This window comes from Ischnura elegans (genome assembly GCF_921293095.1).
Source record: "Ischnura elegans chromosome 13 unlocalized genomic scaffold, ioIscEleg1.1 SUPER_13_unloc_1, whole genome shotgun sequence".
Taxonomy (NCBI): domain Eukaryota; kingdom Metazoa; phylum Arthropoda; class Insecta; order Odonata; family Coenagrionidae; genus Ischnura; species Ischnura elegans.
Window position 1 is genome coordinate 3,635,224 of NW_025791657.1, and position 17,977 is coordinate 3,653,200.

The 17,977-nt window shown below is 41.6% G+C and overlaps 1 protein-coding gene across 1 annotated transcript; it reads right to left on the reverse strand.

The window, feature by feature from the left end:
• Positions 1 to 494: 494 nt before the first annotated feature.
• LOC124172490 lies at positions 495 to 12,017 on the reverse strand. Its single transcript, XM_046551929.1, has 4 exons — positions 11,745 to 12,017; positions 6,474 to 6,664; positions 4,008 to 4,197; positions 495 to 848 (listed from the first exon to the last, which is right to left on the reverse strand). The coding sequence occupies exons 1-4, from the start codon at positions 11,997 to 11,999 to the stop codon at positions 495 to 497; spliced, it is 990 nt and encodes a 329-aa protein (XP_046407885.1). The 5' UTR covers positions 12,000 to 12,017.
• Between the last annotated feature and the right edge of the window lie 5,960 nt (positions 12,018 to 17,977).

Sequence of the window (17,977 nt, forward strand, 5' to 3'; positions counted from 1 at the left end):
ATAGTTCACGTAGTTCCGAACGTTGCCACTTTACGATGGTTAGGCGCTGGGAGACCGGAAACGGAAGCGACAAGAGAAAGACGGAAAGTTCGTGAAGCTCTTCTTTTTTCATGTATATGTCCTAGGAAGGAAGAATACTGGTGGAAGAAAAATTATTCGGTAAATGCACGTTGAACACAATAATGTCTTGTCCCTATACCTCAACAGCTCTGCTAACCGTCAATTTCTCGTTCACTTTAGATGTCAGCACTAGAGGGCAGCACAGGTTTTAAAAATCGTCGTGTGAAAGCACGATAGTTCCGACAATCGCTGGAACAGTCGTAATGTGAATGAGGAAGAACCCGTGTACTTCATGAAAGGGGGAGAGCAAGGAAACGTATATTGTCGGCATTCGCACACCGGCGTAGGAAAATCTCCGACGAAAATTTTCGCCTTTCGTCTCCTGGTTCAGGAAACGTCCTACCGCATATTTTCGTCGTTAGTAGCGAAAGGATTTAATGTACCCACCTGTGTACGACCACCAGCTCCTTGAAGCTAGTCTCGCTGGCCTGGTGACAGTTGATGACGGAGGCCAGGAAGTGCGCGTCGTGGTTGCGCAGTGACGAGTGGAAGCCAGTCGCCTTCAACTTCAGCGCCGAGTAGTGCGCCATGCAGTCCCTTCGCCTCAGCAGTGATGAGGAGAACCTGGCGGCGAAGGCGAGAACTTCTGGCGGACAGTTGCCGCGCATGAGCCGCACGCAGAAGACGTTGAGCAGGCGCTGGGCGAGGTGGACGGAGAATTGGACCTTGTCGCGTTTGAACTGCTCTTCGATCAATCGAATGGTTGACTTCAGGACGTCCATGTTCTCCTGCATTGAAAATGGAATGGGTTTTAATGCTAGGGGACTGAGCAGCATTACGACGTTGGCCCAGAGTCGGACCATTGTTGGCTATTGTTGGTTATAGTTTGGGCCAATGTCAGTAGCCGATCTCAGGCTAAAGCCCCTATGACACTTCCCAATTTATTAGCCAATGCAATGGTTATTGGATTGTGGTCCGACTGACACACACAAATTTCTATTAATATATCCTTTTCACAATATTGGACTCAATTTCTTGCCCAATATTGGTCCAACTGACACCTAATAATTTCTAGTCCAGACCCCCCTCACTACGCCATTGACATCAGCTATCTTTTGTTAGAATTTTGTGTCACAACACGCATTCTCGCATGTGTTCTAGCAATTCACCGCTTTACACGACGCAATTTTGATTGCGCCTTCGCAACGTACGTCAGATTGCGCAATTCCGTGTACCGTGTAAAACGGCCTTTTCATACCGAGAAGCGTGTGATAGGACAGGACAGGAGAAGCAGGAGCAACGTTACCGCTGTCTCTATCAATTTTTTACTGTGAAATTATTTGGATAAAAATTACTCACTAACGTTGACAAATTTTAGCAAAGAAAATTTGCAAAAATTACGGCCCGTTAAATGGTGGATATTGGTGTTTGAGGTAGCCAAGCAACCTCGGTCTTCCCAGTGTTGAATTCCAATAAGGAGTTTAACTGGGCGTAGCAACGGTGTTTATTTCCAGATCTTCATGTGTTTGGTAAATCTATATAAATCGAAGCCATCCTGTCTAAAAAAAATTTTAAATTGTGAAATGACTTGAATAAAAATCACTCATTGTAAAAGTAAATGAATAAATAAGATTTATCAATTAATTTAAACACAAGCAAAGAAATATTTTAAATCAATATTTCCCTTTAAAATGACGGATAATGGTACCATAAGGTGGCATTGCCACACATATCTTTCTCTTGTTAAACTCCAAGAAGGCGAGGCACTGATGTTTGAAACCATATCTTTCCGTGTTGGGTAAATCTCCATAATTTGATCGCGGCTATCCCTGTTTATTCTTTATTTTAATTATATACTTGCCGTAACACACCCGACCGTTTGCTTCCAATATTGTAAGAAGGGACAAAGGCACAAAGGCTAATAGTCTGACTGAGCTGACGAAAATTTTAGCTCAAAAGAAGATGAATTTGACCACGCAGGACAATAATGTGTGAGGATCTAGTGCAAGCAGTGATACGCCTTCTTTGCGCGGTACAGAGGTCAATTTTGGTGTGTCCACATGCAGCCTAGAAAAGTTTTCCATCTCCCAACTTTCTTCTCCAAGCAATGAGAAGTTACTTGAGTGAGTCATTTCTGGAAGGGCTCCCCACAGCCCAGAAGACTTTTCTAACTTTTCCTTCTCCGATGTTCCCTCACCAAGTCCAGAGAGGGCATCACCACTGGCAAGACGAGCAGATAAGCAAGGGAATAGGGTTGTTTCCTTCATCAAAGAAAACGAAAGGCATTGATTGCGATTCGTTACCCACCATTAGTGTATGACATAATATAGAGATTATTTGGCTTTAGAAATCCCAGTTCAGACGAATGGCAATGGTCAATTTTAACCGCATTTGAAAAAGGCCAGATTGGCGCCCATGTGATGCCACTCCACGCGACTTCACAGGGACCTAGTTTCTATACGAGTAGATAGGAGTTTTACATCGTCAGAGATTACCAATGCATGCATAAGGCACAGAGCTCAGGGAAACATGTCCTAATAATCACTTATTAAAACTGGCTAAGGTGCGACTAATTGCGACTTTTCGACAACCCAAGTTCCTTCAGCACCCAGGAATGTCCTAGCAGGTCAAGTTTCACCGAATCGTATGTCTATTTATTGAAATTTTCAGGACTGATGTGATAACTTCCTAGGATCAGTGCTACTTGCCTAGTGGGAAATAGTTGAAAAACTGGAGATTTTGTCTGCTAATCAGGCTAGGTTGAGCCTTAATCTCTTGCCCAATGAGAAGATTATTACAAGACCATCAGGGATACCACCCCTTTCCAGTTCATAAAGAGGTGGATCTTTAGAAGGTGGAGTTCTTGATGGAATCTAATGAGAAAGACTCTGACATGGAAAGTGTCATGAACATTTAAAACTTTTGCATTTAACCCTTTCACCGCTGTGAACTGCTGAGTTCTCACGCTGTATTTAGCTTGTGATACCATTGACGGGTATGTGTTATGATAATCTATACTCCTCTGTGATTGTAATCTAATTTAGAGTTAACATTTATCCTATGTTTAGGAAAGGTACGAAATATCTATGCTTAACACTTCAAAATAATAGTAAATAATGAAATAAATAGCATTTGTCACTCCCATTAGAGCTAACATTGCATATTTCTATACCTAAGCTTCCCATAAACAAACAACAATTCGAAATCGTCGGCGTACTGCCGCCTTCACGCAGAGAAAATCCGACACGTTCAGTTTTTCTGCGACGACGCAGTGAGCTGGAGACGTGACGTCATCAATTCTCAAAGACGGGCTCTGATTAGCTCGCTGGCCGCGGCGTCAACGCAATGCCGAACTGTGAAGGCACCCTTAGTACCATCTGCTCGAACTGTCGTGCCTGCGACTGACACGTTCCTGGGTCATCGCCAACTGCATTGCGAAGTGCCGCTCCACCCGCGGTGATGACACCCCGATCAAAGCCCTGAAGACTATTGGCAAAAGGATTATGCTTGATGGATGGCCCTGAGTTGGCGGATGGCCCAGGACCCGGGCCCCCCTTTGATCTGGTCCTGGTTGCCACCAACGGTCATCGGATTCACGGATCTTGTACATCAATTACAATCTAGCGATTTGATCGATGGATTATTCTTCCTCACAGGAAAATCTTCTAAAATCGCTGGCACATTAATGGCTTTGCCTGGTTTCGTTTATAGTTGGGCCCTCTTCGCTTCTATAGCGTTGAGGTGCTTTTCCCTGTCCCGTTCCTTCCGCTCCTATCGACGTCGTAAGACTCCTATCGCGGCGGCGCCTCTTTCCTTTTCGCTTCCTCTCCAGCCCCTCCCCGGGTGATCGGGCTTATAAGCCACGGGCTTGGTTCCCGGCCCCGGTACGTTGCATCCTCGAAGAGTTCTCCCAGAACCCTCATGCCCTTTGTACATCAATTACTCACATTGTTCTTCAAGTCGGCGTGTCCGAGGTGTCTGTGGCAGAAGTATTGGACGGCTTCGAGGCGAAGGTTCATGGCAACGAGAGACAGACCGTACGCGAACCTCAAGCTCAGCGTGACGTCGCCTTCCATCTCGCTGTTCACATCATCCAACATGGCGTCCCGGCGCATCTCCACGAACACGTCCACGAACCTGCGTATCGAGGGAAATAAAAAATTTACATCAACTTATAATTCAAGTGATCCTTTGTGTAAGTTTACGTGTCCAGGGAGATTATTCTGTGTATACAAAGAAAAAACACATTTTGAGAACAGGTTGATCATAAAATGAGCCGCTCAATGAGTTTTTATTGACGCTTAACGATGTCACAATGGAAATGAAAATATACCAGTACACTGAACCTTTTAAATAAGTAGATAATAAATTTATTATTTCGTGGGTTAGTCCGTATTTTTGGATGAAATTGGTTATTCTGAGAGCTCTTTGTTCACAAAATGATGCGCTCGGTTACTCATTCATTGATTTACACTCAACGGATGACAGGATAGAAACGGACTGATCCCAAAGAAATGATTCATTCATATGAACCGTTTAAGTGAGCCCAAAGTCCTCAAGATTGCCTTTTAATGACTACAGAGTGGATTCTTCGCTACCCGTCAATCTTTGGCAAATAATAGGGTAGTTTCCTTCGTCAAAGAAAACGAAATGCATTGATTGCGATTCCTTATCCACCATTAGTGTATTCATAACGTAATAATTATTAGGTTTTAGAAATCCCAGTTTAGTCGAATGGCAATGGTCAATTTTAACCTCATTTGAAAAAGGCCAGATTGCCTCCCATGCGATTGCACTCCACGTGACGTCACTGGGACCTAGTTTCTATTCAAGTAGATAGGGTTTTTACATTGTCTGAGATTACTAATGCAACTATGAGGTACAGAGCTCAGGGAAACATCTGAAAACATCGGAAAATGAAGAGACAAGAGAAAGACGACAAGTTCGTGAAGCTCTATTTTTTCATGGATTTGTCCCAGGAAGGAAGAATATGGACGGAAGAAAAATTATTCGGTAAATACACGTTGAACACATTAATATCTTGTCCCTCCATACTTCAACAGCTTCGCCAAACAACAATTTCCCGTTCTTTTTAGATTTCAGCAACAGACGGCAGCACAGGTTTTAACCATCGTCTTGTGAATGCACGATAGTTCCGACAATCGCTGGGACAATCGTAATGTGAATGAGGCACTACAGAATGGAATGGCACTACGTGACGTCACTTCCGAAATTTGACGATCGAAAAGTGCTGGTGAGAGCGCAATAATGCATTTACGGTGGATTATAACACGGCACTAGTTGATACTACATGAGTAATCAGAATCAGCTGGCGTAAATTATTATGTATTCATCTTATTATTCAATACTTCTAAGCTCTGAGAGACCGGAAGAGGAAGCGACAACAGAAAGACGAAAAGTTTGCAAAGCCCTCTTCGATCTATTTTTTCATGGATTAGTCCTAGGAAAGAAGAATATGGGTGGAAGAAAAATTATTCAGTAAATACACGTTGAGCACAGTAATATCTTGTCCCTGCATACCTCAACAGCTTTGCTAACCGTCAATTTCTCGTTCACTTTAGATGTAAGCACTAGAGGGCAGCACAGGCTTTAACCATCGTCGTGTGAATGCACAGTGATAGTTCCAACGATTGCTGAAACAATCTTCTATATTATTTCTACTGTATAGATGCATTTTTCTCAACTTATATGCAACCAAACTCTACAAATGAGGTACCAAAATGCACAGAATTTATCAGAGAACATGCGACGGCATATCTTACTTCCTAAGTATTGCTATTGTTTCCCAAAATTCGTTTTAAAAATGACCCTTGATATTTCTATTAGGGGATGAGGCCATCCGCCATATTGACGTCACGCACTTGCTCCATGGTACAGAGCAAACCTTTATTTCAGGATATTTAATTGATACCAATTTAGTTTCAGATACATATTATTATATTTTTTTGCAATATAACGCGCTTTCAACATATTATTTCTAGTTAACACAGAAAGGTGTTGGACTCAACACGTACTCAGTCTCTGGCAAACCATTTTCTGTCTCTCATTCTCTGGCACCCTCTTTTCTTTGTTTTCGTGTCTTGGGAATGGTGGAATGTTCGAGAGGTAAACCGGTAAATATTTCTGACTTTAACGGCGCACAAACTGATACATTTGTTCATTAGCAACAATATCTCGCATTCTTTAAATGACTTTTATCAAAATGCGGCTGATTCCACATTCAAGTCTCCTGTTGATACGTAATTAAATTTGTACATAAGACCCTGCCTTTGTTTTCTACATTTTGAAATTAGAAACGCGCCTATCCCTCTGTGGACATGCATTGAAAAGAGCGGTGGAAGCCCGCTGGGAGCGGGCGCAGCAAGCTCGTCCTAATTAGAACGGGGCATTACCTTTCGGCGACGATGAGCAGCTTGGCCCTCTTCCGCCTCAAATCCCGCGATTTGATGAATCGCCACCCGAACTTCCTCTCGTAGTAGAAGTTGGTCAGGTCGTACATTTTGATGGCGTCGTCGAAGAGTCTCGAACGGAAGTATTCGTCTCCTAGAAGCTCGGCCGCCCGCAACAAGTTGTAGTTGGACCACTGAGAACGAAGGATGGATATTGAAATGCAGTAATGCGTCTTGTCAAAGAAGCCATTCAGATCCTTATCAACCGCAGAAACATCAACAGAGACTCTGGGTTCCAAATCAGCAATGTTTGGAGACCAATAATGAAGTCCCTTAAATACAACAAAAATGGCGGGAAAAGCACAACAATTTTCGAAAAACGGCATTCTGAAGATCCCCTGAGGATGATCAGCAAGTCGCTGCTCGAAACGTCGGGAGACATGGACGACATCAACCGGTGGAAAACCCGAGAAAATTTTCTGCAACTGATACGACGGGAAAACCTAAGATCATACAAGAAATGCAGTAATTAATACAAGGAGGCCCGGGCCGTACTGCTTCCTAGAAGGACCAGTCGGGCAGACCGGGGTAAAACCGCACGGGGGGCAATACCGTTCACCAAAATTTTATATCCGATAGAGTATGGCAGTGGCGTAATTAGAAATATGCTTTTGGCGGTATGAGGGGCCTTATGGGTGACTCCCCCCCCCCCCAAGCAATCGGGACCCGAGAAAATTTTTGAAAAATAGCATTCCTGGGTATGCATTCTACATCACTTTGGTACTTAAAGTTTAACTTTCAGTAGATGCAGTTATTATGTATCAAAACTAGGCAAAAGTTTTATAATCATTTTTTGAAGTGAAAACTTCTTTAGCGGCGCTAAGCACTTTTGCGGGATGGGGAAAAAGCATAGACCTCGCGTGAGCGTCACCGACCCGACACCGCGATCGCTACAGCGAGATATACATTTCCCTCTTAAAATTCGTCTCTTAGTATCACAGCCTCGGTAGTATAGTGGTCAGTATCACCGCCTGTCACGTGGGAGAACAGGGTTCGATTCCCCGCCGGGAAGGATTTTTTGTCTCAATCTCATAGAATTTAAAAAAATTTACAATGGATATTTCAACTACGCAGGCTGACTGGGTATGGTAAATAAACGTTTTTAATATATAGACTGTTACAGTCTTTTTGTTTTAAAAATATTAAAATTGAAAATAAAAATCTATAGTGTATATTGTATTAGTTCATTAAATATAAAGAGCTCATGCATGAACGTGCAGAAGAGTGTACACGCTATAAAAATACAGGTCAGTACAATTTAAGGCAGTTTCTTTTATGTGCATAGTGAACAATTATAGGTTTGAAGCATATTAAAAGAAAGAAATGAAAGCATATTATATTTTGATAAATAAATGTTACTTCCTATTCATACACATCGTATTTTTAATTTGATAATAAACACTTTGCTGAAAAAAATAATTTAAATTTTTGTTGAAAAATGAGTATTACTGGAAAAATTAGTTATTTAATAATATTTAATCTATATAAAAAATAAATGGATAATAATTATTTCAGTTTTCACTTCTGTCGGCCAGTCCCACGACTGCTCCGTTTTTTTCTCTGTGGCTTTTGGGGGATCTATGCCACTAATTCCCTCCCTTAGTTACGCCACTGGAGTATGCGTTAGAGCGCTGGGAAGTGCTGAGGCGATAGCGGAAGGAAAGGGAAACCGATAAAGATAATTATCCAGGATTATAATCCAGGAGCATCTGACTCTATACACGTGCATGCAGTGGCTCCGACTCCATGGGCCCTGAGAGGGCCGGAGACCCCTCAAAAATTCGTTATGGGTGTGAGGAAAAAATGTGTCAGGCTTGTCGATTTTCCCCGGAGTGTCCAGATATCTAGATTGAAGTTATTAGGGATCTAATGCTGATCATATGACTCTTCTAAAATGCCAAAAAAAAGACTTAAAACTCACTGCTTATAAAGTGTCCCGGGTAGTAATACCGCACAGAGCGGTATTTCCCCTAACTGGTGATCTATCTACATCTACATAATACCCTGAGTGCCACCTCTAGGGTGTTTGGCAGGGGGTCATCAATCACCACCATGCAACATGCAATTGGACTCCCAAATGTACACCATTCGGTCCTAAAAACGTCGCGCATGCTAAAAAATTGCACTATCACATGCTCTTATAAATAAAAATAAAATTGAGAAACTTGTCATATAGTCGTTGTCATAAGTTAGCAGGCAACTCTACAAGTCATCTAATCTATTTATGAGTTCTAACGCTCTAGTTATAATTTCTTATTCAGTGGCTTAACTATGGGGGGGATGAGGGGATAGATCCCCCCCCTCAAAGACTCAGAGAAATAAAGAAAACATTTTAAACTATCGTCTAGTTATGACATATAATAACTGCATCTTCTTTAAGGTAAATTTTAAGTGTCAAAATGATGTACAATATATTTCCAGGCATGTAATTTTTCAAAAACTTTCCCGGACCCCCTGTTGCTCGGCCTCACCCCTAGACCCTGCCATCTCCCTCAAAGCATATTCCTAGTTATGCCACTGCTTTTATTGATAGATAATCGATCGTGATGATGAACGATATTGCAAAGAATGTGAGGGAAAAAATAAAGATGGAAAATATTATTTTAATTTATATTCCATCATCCAAATAAGTAAAACATAGCACAATAGCTTACATTAAAATTAAAATAATACCAAACCCATTATCTTATTTCTTGATTGAGGCTTTCGCGGCTCATGGTGATGAAAAGAGAGGGCGCATGCCGCATGTCATAGTGGAGATTGCCCCGACGTTTCGCGACCAACTGCTGGTCACTCTCTCAAGGGAATGGTGTTGGGATTTGTTTTTTTTTCAAGATCGTCTCTGGTTTTCAAGATCGGCAACATCCTCCGGAAATTTGAAATTAAAGCCATTTTTAAACCACACGCCCAAGTATGATACCTCCTAGGAAATGCCAATGATAGGACGCCACTTCAAATTGAAGGAGTGGACGACATCCCCTGCGGAACTTGCTTGGAGAAATACATCGGGGAAACGGACGAACGGTCAAAACTCGAGTATAAGAGCACAAGCGGACCATTCGACTGGGTCACTCTTCAAAGTCAGCCGTAGTGGAACACGAAGCCACCGGACATGCGATCGACTTCGAAGAATCAACAGTCTGCGAGACAATGAAACATTTTAAAGCCCGACTCATCCGCGAGGTCATAGAAATAAAGAAGAACAAGAACAACTATAATAGAGATACCGGATTAAGAATCAGCAGTACTTGGAACCCAGTCATCCGCAACATTTCGTCATCTTCCCCCTCCACTCCTCAAACCCTCCGCCCACCCCTCCCACCTGAAATATAAAAAAAGGCAGCAAAAAACCAATCCCAACATTATTCCCTTGAAAAAGTGACCAGCAGTCGGGTGCGAAACGTCGGGGCAATCTCCAGTGCAACACGCGGCATACACCCGTATGTCACTTATTTTTAATTACGTGTTGCTTGATGGAATTACTAAGTATTAACGGCAGGTAGGGGCAATTTCTGAGGCCAGTTCTCTTTATAGGTGAGAAGGGATTTCACCAGGTAATTTATTTGGACTGAGTGGTTTCAATATATTTTCTATTACGTGCGCACTAACGTCAATAAACGGCATCTTTCGTACGCAGAGATTGTCGACTGTTTCGGATGAGTTCTTAGAAGGCCACCGGAAATACGATCGATCTCAGGCCTGACGCAGGGTGACGCAGTGCGTTGAAACTATGGTAGTTATCTAGTAAATATTTTATGTGGAAAAACATAGTTTAATTTTCATTCGACGGGAAAAGAAAGGCCAAGAATGCACTGGAATGAAGTTAAGAAGGATGTGAGAAAGATGGGAGCCCAGCTGGGTGTGGCGGGCGACCGGAGAATGTGGAGGCACCAAGTTGGTGAGGCTAAAGACCTTCTAGGTTTCGAATGGCCATAGGAGTAAGATAATGAGTATTAAAAAATACATTTTTTTGAAATGCAGCCCAGTCCTGCTTGAGGCGGGGGTTCGCAGGACGCTAGTCATCAAGAAAAGGAGATGCATGTGCTCCCTTCCATTCAGCATTCATTTAAACACATTTATTGTGGTGGGGAAAACGAAGTTACAGCCGTTCGGACTCGTAATAGGGTAGTTTCCTTCATCTAAGAAAACGAAAGGCATTGATTGCGAATCGTTAGCCACCATTACTGTATTCATAATGTACAAATTATTTTGTTATAGAATTCCCAGTTTAGACGAATGGCAATGGTCAATTTTTATCCTCATTTGAAAAAGGTCAGATTGGCGTTCATGCGATGCCACTCCAAGTGACGTCACTGGGACCTAGTTTCTATACGAGCAGATAGAAGTTTTACATCGTCTAAGATTACCGATGCATACATGAGGCGCAGAGCTCGGGGAAACGTCTCTTTATGATCACTTTTTTTTTAATTGCCTATTGTCGTAAAGTTTCCATCCTTTGATGGGGTTATTTAAGCCATGCGCTAACTGTTAGCTGAGTACTCAGCTACCTGCTAGCTGCCTGCATCATGGCGGCGCTCATAGCCTCGCACCAAGGTGGCCTCTCACGGTGACAGCTGGAACCAGTATAACGTCACACTGGCGTTTCCCAGCATTCATACTTTTTATAACTTTTCATTGAGTCGCGAAAAATTGATATCGTCATTTAAAAATCTAAAAGCGTGAAATACATACTCCAAGAGTAATAATCTTTCGATTCAGGCAATAAAAAACAGGAAAACACCCTATTTATGCCATCCGTGGGACCTGGAAATTAATAAAGATACGAATGTCATGTTTTTAGCGCGGCAGACTCCGTGTACCGGCGCAAAACATATTAAAGTTGACCTTTAATTAAGTATACGGAGCATGATGTCATGAAAGTAAAGTAAAGGGTGGGGCTCTCGGTTACGCTGTTACGTTTATTAGAAACTACTCTATAAATATCGTGAAGAACGTATAGGATTTTCTTGTTGTCAGTCTGAAATTATGGATTTCTCAATCTATCTTATCCAAGCATTTTCCTTACGAGTCTCTTGCAGCTCTTAGAAATGTTATGGTAAAATCTGTGTTTTACTTTCAGTCCGATCATAGTAGGTTTTGGCGAAATATGGATTAGCTTGGAATATTTGTAGCCGATTAATCGGTTCGCAGGCCACCAGTGCGGGCGAGTCCAAAATAACCTAATTTTTTCCTTATTTATTATCGTTTACTCACCGACTCCATGGTGACGGGGACCTCCCCAGGCATGAGCAGCCAATCAGAAGCGTCGCCCGCGTAGCGGAGGCATGTGACCCTGTTTTTGACGTCATTTCCGCCGGCGTTGAGTTTGCTGAACATCTCGCGGAGGGCGTTGAGGTTCCAGTCGTGTAGGGCGGGTGGCGCTCTGATGGAACCGTCCGTGATCACACCCCCGAACACCCTCTTTCGGGCGGCGTTGAAGTCACTCGTTGCCGTGGCAACGGTGGTCATGTTGTTTGCGCGGGAGACCCCGTTTGCCGACATCAAAAGGTATTACAAAGATCCTTTAAGAAGTAGAAATGGGGCTTCAAGGTCAATCATGGGTTCACGCAATAAATATATATGTACATGAAAACCTTCACATTAAAGCAATACCACAAAATACAAAAGGCACCGCAAAAGCCTTTGAAGACTCCCTGCGAAGAACACAGAATACACTATTAACACCTATCTGAAATTACCAAGAAAACCCGCATTTTAAATATCGTAGATAAATAAGAGCAATTAATCATCCTACCTAGTAAAACAAATAGCCATGTAACTCATGAACCCTTTATAACCCAATGTTGCTTATAAGCAACATCAAAAATGTTTAAACTTTCTGCTCCATTTAGGAGATATCTAAACTAAATATTATTTTGTAGCGTAAATTTTATTGATGAAGTATTTAGCTGGCAGGATAATTGTCATTGAGTGTAATATTTTCGAGTTTTCAAAATGAAAAATCTTGAAATTTGATTTTTACCAGAAACAGCTCTGGGTTGGAAAGGGTTTACGCCAAATTGCGCAATATACCGAAAGCCTATTACCAGCAACAGCTGGATATCAGGTACAAAACTGCTAATCAAAGTTACCACACATGATTTGCGTTACAAAGGCGTGGCGTCATCGGAGTGAAGTAAATAATAAGCAGATTAGGGAAGATTGGCAATAGCGGATACAGAAAAAACTCAAGGGAGGCGCTAAGTACATCTTCAGTTGTCTTTACTTTTATCGTAATAAAAATGATCAAGTCAGAGGCAGTATAAAAAAGTATTTAAAGTGATTATACACATGTACAAATAATACTATCTTATGATATAAAAAAGGTACAATAGGGTGGTTTCCTATATTTTTTTTGTTGCCTAAATCGAAAGATTATTACTCCTGGAGTGCGTACTTCACGCATTTAGATTTTTAAATGACGATATCTATTTTTCGCGATTAAATGAAAATTGAAAAATTTCAAGCGCGCGAAAACGCGACGCGTAAGTATGAATGCCGGGAAATCTCTCCGTGTGACGTATTTCTGGTTCCCGCTGCCGCCCTGTGAGGTGACCTTGAGGCGAGGCTTAGCGCTGATACGACGCAGGCTGCTAGCGGGTAGCTGAGTACCCTGCTGGCTGGTAGCGCTTGGCTTAAATAATGATCATTAATACCTTATCAAACGATGAAAACTTTCCGACCTTAACCAGTTCTAATAAGTGATTATTAAGACATGTTTTCCTGACCTTTGCGCCTCATGCATGCATTGGTAACCTCAGACAATGTATAACTCCTATCTTCTCGTATAGAAACAAGGTCCCTGTGACGTCACGTGGAGTGGCATCGCATGGGCGCCAATCTGGTCCTTTTCAAATGAGGATAAAAATGGACCCTTGCCATTCGTCGAAACCGGTATTTCTAAAACGAAATAATTTGTATATTATGAATACACTAATGGTGGGTAACTAATCGCAATCAATGCCTTTCGTTTTCTTTCATGAAGGAAACTACCCTATTCTGGTTTTGTTATGTTAGGCAATACGGGGGGGTCCGCAAGGGGGGGGGGGGGGGGCGCCCCCCATCTGTTTATGAAAATTGGGCAGATTATGCGGGACATAAAAAAATTGTGTGGCTGACTTTACCCACGCATTGTCATTGGGCTCTGAACTTTAAAAAATGGAATCTGATATTTAATCAGAGACAATAAATTGCGCATCTAGGCATCTTGATAACCTCTAGAATTGCGCTCTATTTAAACCAATGCGGAAGAATAAATAGATAAAATATGAAATTTTTTCTCAACCCATGATTCGGATAAGGTATGGGACTGGGCTCAGGGGCGCCGACTCAATGGGGCCTGAGGGGTCTTGAGCCGCCTCAAAAATTCGTTATGGGTGTGAGGAAAAAATGTGTCAGGCTTGTCGATTTTTTGCGGAGTGTCCAGATATCGAGATTCGAGATGAAAGGGTTCTTATTTTGATCATATGACTCTTCTTAAATCCTTAAAAAACTTAAAACTCACCACTTGTAAAATTTCCCGGGGCGAGATCCCCGGTTTGGGCCCCCCAATATATTTTGTGAGTCGGCATCCTTGATTGGGTTGATAAATTATTTGTTTCCCCGGCGACAATCCGTCAAACAGTCGTCATCAATCTGCTACTCTGTCATACTGTCAGCATGTAAAAATGTCAAAGTTAACTCCTACAGTTCCTGAATTGATGACGTCACCCTAGCTTCGGTGTAATTAATCAACCATGAATAATGCGTAGCAAGGTTTTCGGGTTTCCGCGTCGTTTAATCTTCATGACGGCAGTCTGACCGGCGTTGCAGCTGGCGTCTTCAGGTTCGAAGTGTTTGATGCAGGTTTTTGCCCGTCCTAAATAGGCATTGGTTTGGGCTAGGTGCGTTCTGATTGGTCCGTTTGGGTAAGAGTCTCTTCCAGGTGTTTGAGAGCGAATAGCAGTCCTCCCAGTTGAAATTGGATGTTTTCGCTATTTCGATAGCCTCTCGTATGAGTCGGGGAAAGTAATGCTTTTCTCCAGCGATGATTTTTGCATTTTCAAAGTCCATATTGTGAGTTGGTCCTTCCCATACGTGCTCGGCGATTCAACAGGGAGGACAACTATTCGCTCTCAAACACCTGGAAGAGACTCTTAACCAAACGGACCAATCAGAATGCACCCAGCCCAAACCAAGGCCTATTTAATACGGGCGAAAACCTTCATCAAACACTTAGAAACTGAAGACGCCAGCTGCAACGCCGGCGAAACTGTCGTCATGAATATGAAATGACGCGGAGGTCAACCCAAAAAGCTTGCTACGCATGCTGCACCACCCCGCGAAAGTCTCCATCAACAACCATGAATAATATTTCAGAGAAATGAAAGGAGGCGCAAACTGGAGTGTAAGTGAAAGCGAACCAACTGAAAAGACTGACGATGAGCGGAAAACGAGAACATTGCTAAGTTGGTGACGTCAATACGCGAGGAAGAAGCTTACACTTAACCCTTAACCGGTAACAAGCGGTCTGAGAGACCGCTGCGTTTCTAAAATTATTAATATTTTCAAAATATCAGTCATAATGATAATGACATAATATATATAATAAGGACATGGCACTCGTAAAATTTAACGTTCTTATTATTTATTTCTAAAAACTTGAAACTGAATTTGAGTAGCGGTCTGTAAGACATCACGTCACTAAATTAGAAATCCAGTAAACGTAATGCTAGTGGAAATGATTCAAAAAGCTATTTAAAACAATTCCTAGCGATTTTTCAAGAATAATAATTATATTATAAATTCATAAGGAAGCATTTTTAGTTGCATAAAGTGGATAATTAAGTAGTTCATTAAAAAAGCAGCGTAGTAAAAATAATAACTCAAGTGATTTTTATATCAGTTTTTTGATCCTGTGCGAATTAACAATTTTAACTGAAAAAGTTTGGAATGCATAATATTGAATATAAGTTTAAGAATAGTTCAGAGGCCAAAGAAACATTCAACTAAAAAATAAAAATGAATTTGCAACGTTTTACGAATTTTTGTTTTATTGCGGTCTCCCAGACCTCACGTCACTGGTAATGTAACAAGAATTGCACGTCATTGGTTAACGGTTAAAGGAAAAGACGCGTTCACGAGAGCTTAAGCTACAACGGACCACCCTGTATCCATACAAAAGACGGAGAAGTAGTATGGAAGCGGGAAAGAAGGCCAGAATGATCTCTTGACGTCATCAATTCATCCAATAGGCTACTATATCGCCGCAAGGAAACAAGGAGCCACTCGGAAAGAGTGACGTCATGATAATTTCATAGAAAGGGATACCTCCGTCCACTTAACGCCGAGAATAGCACGAGAAGATAATTTTTAATGAAACAAATACGGGTCGTTTCACTTTTCAATCTCTGATTGAATTTAAATTTATGTAAAATGGAGGACGAGACCTTTCGCAAATAAAAACGTATCTGGTGGGCGCTCTCATTGGGGTTCACATACTTATTTCACTTCAGCACCACATGAAAGAAGTAACTTTACATCTATATTATACCCTGTGAGCAGTGGCATGTCCCCCCCCCCCCCACCCAAATATAAAAAAATATTTTCCTTCGCAAAAACTAAAAATACAAAATATTGAAAAATCATGCCTTTACAAAAGATTTCTTTGACGAATGAAGTTTTTTCGGTTCATAAAAGTGTTTAAATTAGTTTAAAATCCTCTACTTTGTACCCTCTTTTCCAAATATGTCCACCCATGATTTTGGATCCCCCCAGACGTAATTCCTGGCTACCCCACTGCATGCGAGCCACCTCTGGGGTGTTTGGCGGGGGGTGACCAATCACCAACATTCAAGTGAACCGCGACATGCACACCACACGGTCATAGAAATATTACGCATTCTAGTAAAATACGCCTGCTTATTCATTAGACAAAACTTGCCAAAGGTTAATTATTCCTATGGCATATGCATGCGAGGTTAAAACTTATGGAAAAAATTCCATGCAATGAGTTATCCTAGCGAGTGACGCCTGTATTCCTATAAATTGAGACAACGTTGCTATCCTTATTAGTACGAGGGAAGAATGACATTTTAAATCTCTCTGTTTTGCTGTCTATTTCTTTTCCTTTCTTCTCATGATCACGTCTACCATAGTACGACGGTAAACGAAGGATATTATGTACTCATCTACCTGCTCTGCTACCTGATAACAGCCTGCGTCGTATCAGCGCTCAAAGCCTCGCCCCAAGGTCACCTCACACGGCGGCAGCAGGAACCAGAACGACGTGACACGGAGTTTTCCCAGCATTCATACTAAGCCGTCGCGTTTTCGCGCGCTTGAAAATTTTCACTTTTCATTTAATCGCGAAAAATAGATATCGTCATTTAAAAATCTAAAAGCGAGAAATCCGTATTCCAGGAGTAATAATCTTTCGATTTAGGCAGTAAAAAAATAATGGGAAAAAACCCTATTAATTTTTTAGTACGAAAATTATGTGAAATGTATTTCCAGGCACGTTATTTTTCAAACTTTTCTCCGAAGGGGGCGGGGGATTACCACAGCAGGCTATCCCATCCCGCGCAAAGCGTAGTCCTATAGTTACGCCACTAAATCGCAGTGAATTCATTGGTAGCTAATCTCAGACGATGTAAAACTCCTATATATTCGGTCAGCATCTAGGTCCCTGTAACGACACGTGGAGTGGCATCACATGGCGGCTAATCTGGCCTTTTTCAAATGAGGTTAAAATTGATCATTGTCATTCGTCTAAACTAGGATTTCTAAAAGCAATTAATTTGTATATTATGAATACTCTAATGGTGGGTAAGGAATCGCAATCAATGTCTTTCGTTTTCTTTGATGAAGGAACTTACCTACCCTATTGGTGGGATGCAGCGTGCTAATGGACACTGACACTCCATCCAACTAAATGAGAAATAATTTTAAATTCGGTGAAAATAATTTTGAAATTGTATCGAAATAAAAATAAGGAAAGTTATTTTTCTACTTTTTTTTGCAAAAAAAAAACAAGCTATTCCTTCTTACATAACCATTTATATCTTGCCTACAGAATGGGACTAAATGATACTAAACTTATGAAGAGCCGCATTGTATGCACTATTTTAAAATAATTTTAAAATCCTTGAAAAGCCATGAATTTGGCCATATTATGTCATTTAGAATTTAAATAGTTTTAAATAGTGGTATAGAAATAAGTATAAATGTTTCACTTACTTTTATGTAGATCCTTTTGAGGTGCACTTCTTGATGAACTCTTGAGATGATCACAACCAGGGAGTATTCCTACTTACTACGATGAGGATGAACTGTGAATAACTTCACCGCAGAACCACACTCATGCTACTACGGCGACCATGGCGCCTCCTCGCGTGAGGGGCGGTAAACGCAGTAGAGACAACAAACGGTGGGCCGTGATTGGTCGAACGGATGCAAGGGGAATTCAT

Excerpts from the sequence above, each read along its gene's own strand:
- LOC124172490 (XM_046551929.1), bottom strand. The coding sequence starts at position 11,999 with ATGACCACCGTTGCCACGGCAACGAGTGACTTCAACGCCGCCCGAAAG. Across the intron at positions 6,665-11,744 it reads TCCCCGTCACCATGGAGTCG|TGGTCCAACTACAACTTGTT; the intron begins GTGAGTAAACGA and ends CTTCGTTCTCAG. Across the intron at positions 849-4,007 it reads ACGCCGACTTGAAGAACAAT|GAGAACATGGACGTCCTGAA; the intron begins GTGAGTAATTGA and ends TTTTCAATGCAG.